The sequence below is a fragment of the Tauraco erythrolophus genome, chromosome 26 (genome assembly GCF_009769465.1).
Source record: "Tauraco erythrolophus isolate bTauEry1 chromosome 26, bTauEry1.pri, whole genome shotgun sequence".
Classification (NCBI taxonomy): domain Eukaryota; kingdom Metazoa; phylum Chordata; class Aves; order Musophagiformes; family Musophagidae; genus Tauraco; species Tauraco erythrolophus.
In genome coordinates this window covers 6,050,215-6,056,214 of record NC_141490.1, presented here as the reverse complement: position 1 = coordinate 6,056,214, position 6,000 = coordinate 6,050,215, and the positions used below count along the sequence as shown (strand labels likewise).

At 48.2% G+C, this 6,000-nt stretch overlaps 1 protein-coding gene across 14 annotated transcripts in view; it reads right to left on the bottom strand.

Moving 5' to 3' along the window:
* Positions 1-804: 804 nt before the first annotated feature.
* Positions 805-6,000, bottom strand: part of APLP2 (amyloid beta precursor like protein 2) — a 45,810-nt gene continuing 40,614 nt past the window's right edge. For 12 of the 14 annotated variants that reach the window (XM_086627053.1, XM_086627064.1, XM_086627063.1 and 9 more), the window contains 4 exons: positions 3,391-3,473; positions 2,430-2,504; positions 1,824-1,979; positions 805-1,080 (listed from right to left, as the gene is read on the bottom strand). In XM_086627053.1, coding sequence (XP_086483179.1) covers positions 979-1,080; positions 1,824-1,979; positions 2,430-2,504; positions 3,391-3,473 — 416 coding nt within the window. In that variant the 3' untranslated portion in view covers positions 805-978. The remainder of the gene's footprint in view (positions 1,081-1,823; positions 1,980-2,429; positions 2,505-3,390; positions 3,474-6,000) is intronic. The other 2 variants (XM_086627055.1, XM_086627057.1) reach the window with 2 other exon arrangements.

The following is a 6,000-nucleotide window of genomic DNA, read 5'->3' as shown; positions in this document are numbered from 1 at the left end:
TGGTGAGGCAGGAGAGCCGGGGAAAATTAGAAAGTAGTAGCAAGAGGGGGCTGTTAATGCCAGGTGAGTACTGAAGGAAACTGGTTCAGAACGGAGGGTGCCAGGAACTTCCAGCTCTAGAGCAGAACTGAATTTGGAAGGGGGATGTGCAGACCCCAGTATGCACAAACCATGTTCTAACATTCCACTAGAATAACTATAAACAGAGATGCTAGAAGCCTTTTAACTCCTTGCCTCCAGGGAGTCTTGATTCCTAGAGCCCAAGCTGCTAAGCAGCAGGGTGCACATCACTGGCGTATGAGGATGGGGGTTTCTTTATTTTCTTTTTTTTTTTTTCCTTTTTCTTTTTTTTCTCGTTATAAGGATTTTTGTTAGTTACCATTCCCAATTGCTTCCTTGCTTACGCTGTCATAGTTCCTATCACTAAATTAATCTCTTTGCAACTCCCAGTGAAATTCACTTTTTTTAAAAAAAAAAAAAAAAAAAAAAAGAAAAAAAGGATACTGCTTTATATATAAAAGCCAAAATGACTGAAGAGCCACGACTGTCTCCTTTTTACAAGGCGGGCTGGTACAAACGACCCTCAATATACAGGTGGTCTATCAGAAATAAAAATCAACATTTCCCATTTTATATATATAGAGCTTGTATCAGACAACAGTACAACGGAACTGGTACTTTTCAGATTATTTAAAAAAAAAAAAAAGAAAACTACATCTCAGTCAAATATCTGCAATAGATCCATTTTTCCCATTTAAGGAGATTTATATATCATATTGTTATATTATCATTTCTTCACCCATTTAAAAGAATGGAAATCGCAACTCTACAGTAGTAATTATAGTCTTAATGATCCAGGAGTTCTGAATGTAAGATGAAGTCCTCTCGAAGCAACTGTTGGTCAGTAGTTGATCCAAAACGCTGGACCACTTTGGCCCTCCGCCCCGCTCAGTCAGGGCTGCTGTATCTTCATCTCTCTTATATCTGCATCTGCTCCAGGTATTTGTAAGTGGGGTTCTCGTAGCCGTGGTTTTGCATCTTGCTCAGATGCCGCTCCTCCGGAGTAAGCATCGGGTCAACCTTGGGAAAGACCAGACAGTTACTAGTCAAAGCAGGTACTTGCAGTCCTGATCTCATAGTAACATCAGCCGAGAGATAAACACCCTGGCAGGCAGTAAACAGGGGAAAAAAGGGAAGCCACGAAATATAATTTGCTTAACAGAGTTCCTCGTTCGGGTGCCAACACCTCCTACCTACCCTTGTCCCTCTGTTCTCTACGAATCCTAACGAATTAGCTAAGGTTAAAAATCTGGGACCCGCTTCTCTCATGGAAGAGGTCGTTACGACTCTTGGGCAAAGGGGAAAAGCAGCTTCCCCCAGACTCCATTAAGCTGTCATTAGAAACGTGCACGTCGGGAGCAGACGGAAGGAGGAGGAACCACTTCTCAGTGTCCTAACAGTCGTTACGTTAGTCGGGAGGACAAATTGCTACAGATTGACTGACTCCCCTGCTAAAGGTATTGCCTGAAAAGCTCGTTTACTGCTAAATCCTGTCCTGAGCCAGACAGAGAAGCCTAATTGAGTTCCTCGTGATAAGCGAACGCAACTGCGAAGTGACAGGTCCCAGCACGGCACGGCGATGACTGATACCTGCGTGCTAATAAACGAGCGATGAAGATGTCAGCATCTACAGAGTTAAGTCCCATCCAGCTCGGAGCAGTTGACAGCTTGGCAGCTACTGCCATCCTCACCCCCTACACACAACATGTGATTCCACGCCGACTATTTTCAGCCTCGGTGATGGAGCAGGAGTCGTTTCTCACCTCCACAATTCCATGGCTGATGGTCCCATACTGCCTCTTCCTCAGCATCACCAAGCTGATGACTATAACGGTAGCTATGGCAACGGCAATCACCAACAGACCAATAAGGGCGCTGCTGCTGAAACTGAAGTCATCACGCAGGGAGTTGTCGTTATCCTGGAGGGGAGAAAACAACGGAGCGGGTAGAGAAAGAGCGAGGTGAGGGATGCGCTGCCGAACGCAAACCTACAAGGTGGCCACCAATAAGGTCTTCAACCATCCGTGGTACCAAGAGGTGACTGATGACACTAGACAGAGTAAATATTTCACCTCAAAGGTAACGAACACAACACTGTTTCCCCACTCAGGCATCCTGGAGAGGCACTGACCCACACCACCTTCCCATCCCCAAAAAACCACTTCTGCAACTAAAGAGTTGGGTTCGTATCTATATGGGTTTACTGTTTGCATCTTTATGCAGAAATGCTGCACTGAATTATGCTCTGCATGACCTCCCAGAGCAGCATCAGGGCTCCGAAGCCCTGGAATTCAGTAACACGCAGGAACCAAAATCCAGCTTTGGGAACGTGCCCATCACGCGGTTAGACTCGGTAGCCACATACGTACCGGCTCGTCCACCAGCCCGCCGACACGCTCAGCGTTGAAAATCATTTCCTTCACGTCGAGGGTTTCATCAATGACCTGAAAACAGTCACAAAGGTGTTTTATGAAAGGAGCCGTACAAAACCGGCAGGAGAAGGAATCATAGAATCATGGAATGGTTAGGGTTGGAAGGGACCTCAAAGATCATCTAGTTCCGACTAGGAACTAGTTGGTCCCAAGGAACACAAAGGCAGGGAAGAGAGCCGTAATGAATACTAGCAAAGGCTCGGAACCACCCACCATCCCTCCCCTGCTCTCAACAGCATGGGATGTTCTCCAACTTTTAAGGCCACCTGAGGTAGTACTGCAACCATCTGGATGTTCAGGCTACCTCCAACTAAAGACCCCACCTAAAAACCAGGCACTCACCGTGGACACAGCACTTCTGGTGCTTTAAAACCAGGAAAGGAAACTCAACAGTCACCTTTTTTCCTAAAAAAACCTCTGGGAACTGAAGCAAGTCGGCTGTCACTCTGCCCTAGTTGAGTTCTTTGTGCTGTAGACAGAGCTAATAGCTACTGGGTCGCTCACCTTCAGAGGGTGGTTAAGGCCTTTCTTGCCATGAAAAATAGCTGGGAAGACAGATGGAACACAGCAGCGTTCGGTGTATCCGGCCAGCAAGCTGCCTTGCTCAAATAAAGGCCTATCAAAGGGTCTCTGCTTGGGAAAAGTCCCTACATCAGACACTTCTCCAGCTCCGACTGCCAAAGATCTAGATCCCTCTCCTTCCCTCACCCTCCCACCCTTCTGATGCTAATCAGTATTAAGAGCCTACAACAGTCAGAAAACTGACTCCCCCACACCATATGGATAATGAACACACTGACATTCTGCAAGCAGGAAGGAGACATGGAAACAAGCCACCGCGATTAATTAGTGTCCCCAGCAGGCTTCGCTTCACAAAACAAAGGTGGAGGGGGCTCACCACATTTTCATCCACTTTGTTCTTGCTGTTAATCACTTTCTCTTCAGCGCCAATCAGCCCGTCCAACTCGGTCATGCCAGAACCTGCACCGAGAGAGGAAGGTGGGGACGGTTACCAGCCCTGGGTGGTGTTCAGGAAGGTGACCTACTCTTCGGAGAGCTGCCATGGCTAGTGAGTTTAACCGCGTGGACCGCTGATGATTACTCTGTCTTCATGCTGCTGTGTCAGAAGGGGAGCTCGCAAGCTATGCTACAGCGACAAGTGATGGGGAGGGGTTCTGTTAATGAGGGGACATGAGGTGGCAACGAGAGGAGCGGACAAGACTCGCCAAAAACGGGCTCAAGTGGAAAACCAGGAACACGGCGCTGCCGTCGGATGGTCCGGGGCGATGCGGAACGCGCACGGCGCCTTTCTGCCAATGTCACCCCGGGCCACCACCACCACCTCCCCGTGATGGAAGCACAAACCTCCCCTCTGCCGAGAGCCGGCGTGCAGGGAACGCTGTCGGCATCACCCGTTCTTCCGAAATCCGGCGCATCAGCCGGAATGAGAATGTCAAGGTCGCCCGGCGCGGCTCTGTAAGGAGCTGCTGTCCCGTATCTGGCACGAGCCCAGAAACAATAAATCCCAGGGCAAGGGAGGAGCAAAGAACTACACCAGCCTTTGTACCAGAACATCGCTCGCCCACTTCTAGGCTGAAACTAGCACAGGCTCAAGGGAAGAATATCAATTAACAGAAGGCGGCGGCTCTGCACAAACTGTTTTGATCTGAAGCGTTTATAAATAGATGAGATCAATAACAGAAGAGCCTGATGCGAGATGCTCCGACCTGACACAACACAGCAAGTCAGGAGAAAGTCAGTTTTCCATTATCAGTAGGGACAACGTAATGTCCCTTACGACACCTACGCCTCCCTAATGCGAAAGGAGGAGGACGGCGAAGCCTCAAACCTACAGCAAGGTCTCTCCGAGGAGGAGCAGAGGTGGGGGAAATGTTACTACAGCACTTAACGCTTCGCCGGTGATGGCACACACCTCTCCACAAGCTGCTGAGCTTGCAGGTTGCCTAAGACATGATGTCAACTGCTGCTGAAATTGGCAGCGCCTTCTTTGATGAGATGCAAGGAAAGGCTAGCTGGCTCCGAGGCAAATTTTCACACTGACAAGCTTTTCGCTGCCTGAAAATGCCAAGGGAACTAACGTTTCGCTCCAACTCCTCCCAAAAGAAGCATCTTGGGTTTCAGTGCATCCCCCCTTTTCCAATACAGTTCTTTGGAGACGGTCATCGGATTCCAAGCACGGCCAAGACCGCCAGTCCGACTTCTCACGGCTGTCCAATCAGGTCATGTTATTGTGAAAGTCAACCATCAGGGAGAGACTAGCCACAAATAGTTTTTAGGGAACTACTGCCTCGGCTTTTGTCCTACGGCTGCTTGATTCAATTCTCAGGAGCCAACTCAGCGCAGTCTCCAGCGCCGGCAGTTCGGCGGCTGCGCTGAGCTTTGCCATTTGTCACGGAGCGCTGCACCAAATAGCAGACCTGGTTCTACGCAGCTCCAAGGCACAGTTGAGTTTATATACTTCTCAGGGGGAAAAAAACACACACGTGCACAGAAAAGCCCCAAAACTCCCTCGCAACCCTTGGGAAATTCAGGGAAAAGGGAGAGAAGGAGCAAGTGTGGGATATAATCTTTGTCGCCAAGTCATCAAAAACTCTTCCATTTAACCAAATGGGGAGAAGCAGCAGCCTATCATCTTTAAGCCAACAAAGCAGTTGTCCAAAAAAAAAAAAAAAATTAAAAAAAAAAAAAATTAAAAAAAAAAAAAAAATCAAACTAAAGGCTGTCCCAATTCTTTCCAGAGCAGTCAGTACACTGAATTAGCTGCACGCTGTTCCACAAAAGGGATGAAGGTGACTTACACTGGTAGAGAAACACTGATAATGAGACCAGTTTCAAGCTATCTGGCCTTCGCCATGTTGCAAGACTATTTGTGCTCCTATTAAATGGTTATCAGCAAAATCCTTCGCTCTCCTTTGAGATTCTGCACAACACATCTGGAACCAAAGGCAGGTTAAAACCCCGCTGAGTTTACTCCCCACGCGCAGCACGCGCGCCACTGCTCTGCGAGAGCAGTTTAGGAATTAGCTTTCCATTTCTACTTCAGGAACGAGATCCGTGGGAGCAGATCAGCCAGCCCTGATCTTCACCTGAGGCTGGATTGCTAGCAGAGGATTTAATTTAATGCCAATATTTCTATGCTGCTTTTGAAGGCCAGGCAGCCCCTGATTTTCAGCAGAATTTCACCAAGTTCCTGCAGAATTAACAACGAGCTGAAGGAGAAATGGATAATCACGCAGGACTTTGTTAGTATGGAGAGATGCTACGTGTGAAAAGGCGATGGCGAGGAGACCACAAACACAAAGAAGGAACCTCCTAATTCATCTGTCCCAGTTGAACATCTACAAGGATGTTTAGCTGGGAAACACAGCTCTCATTCCCAGTTCTGTGCTGTCATCGGGCGGCGAGGACAGATCCCAGGGCAGGCAGAAGAGCCTCTAGACTATTTACCATCAGCACCACGAGGTTTATTTTGGGAAGTGCCCAACAC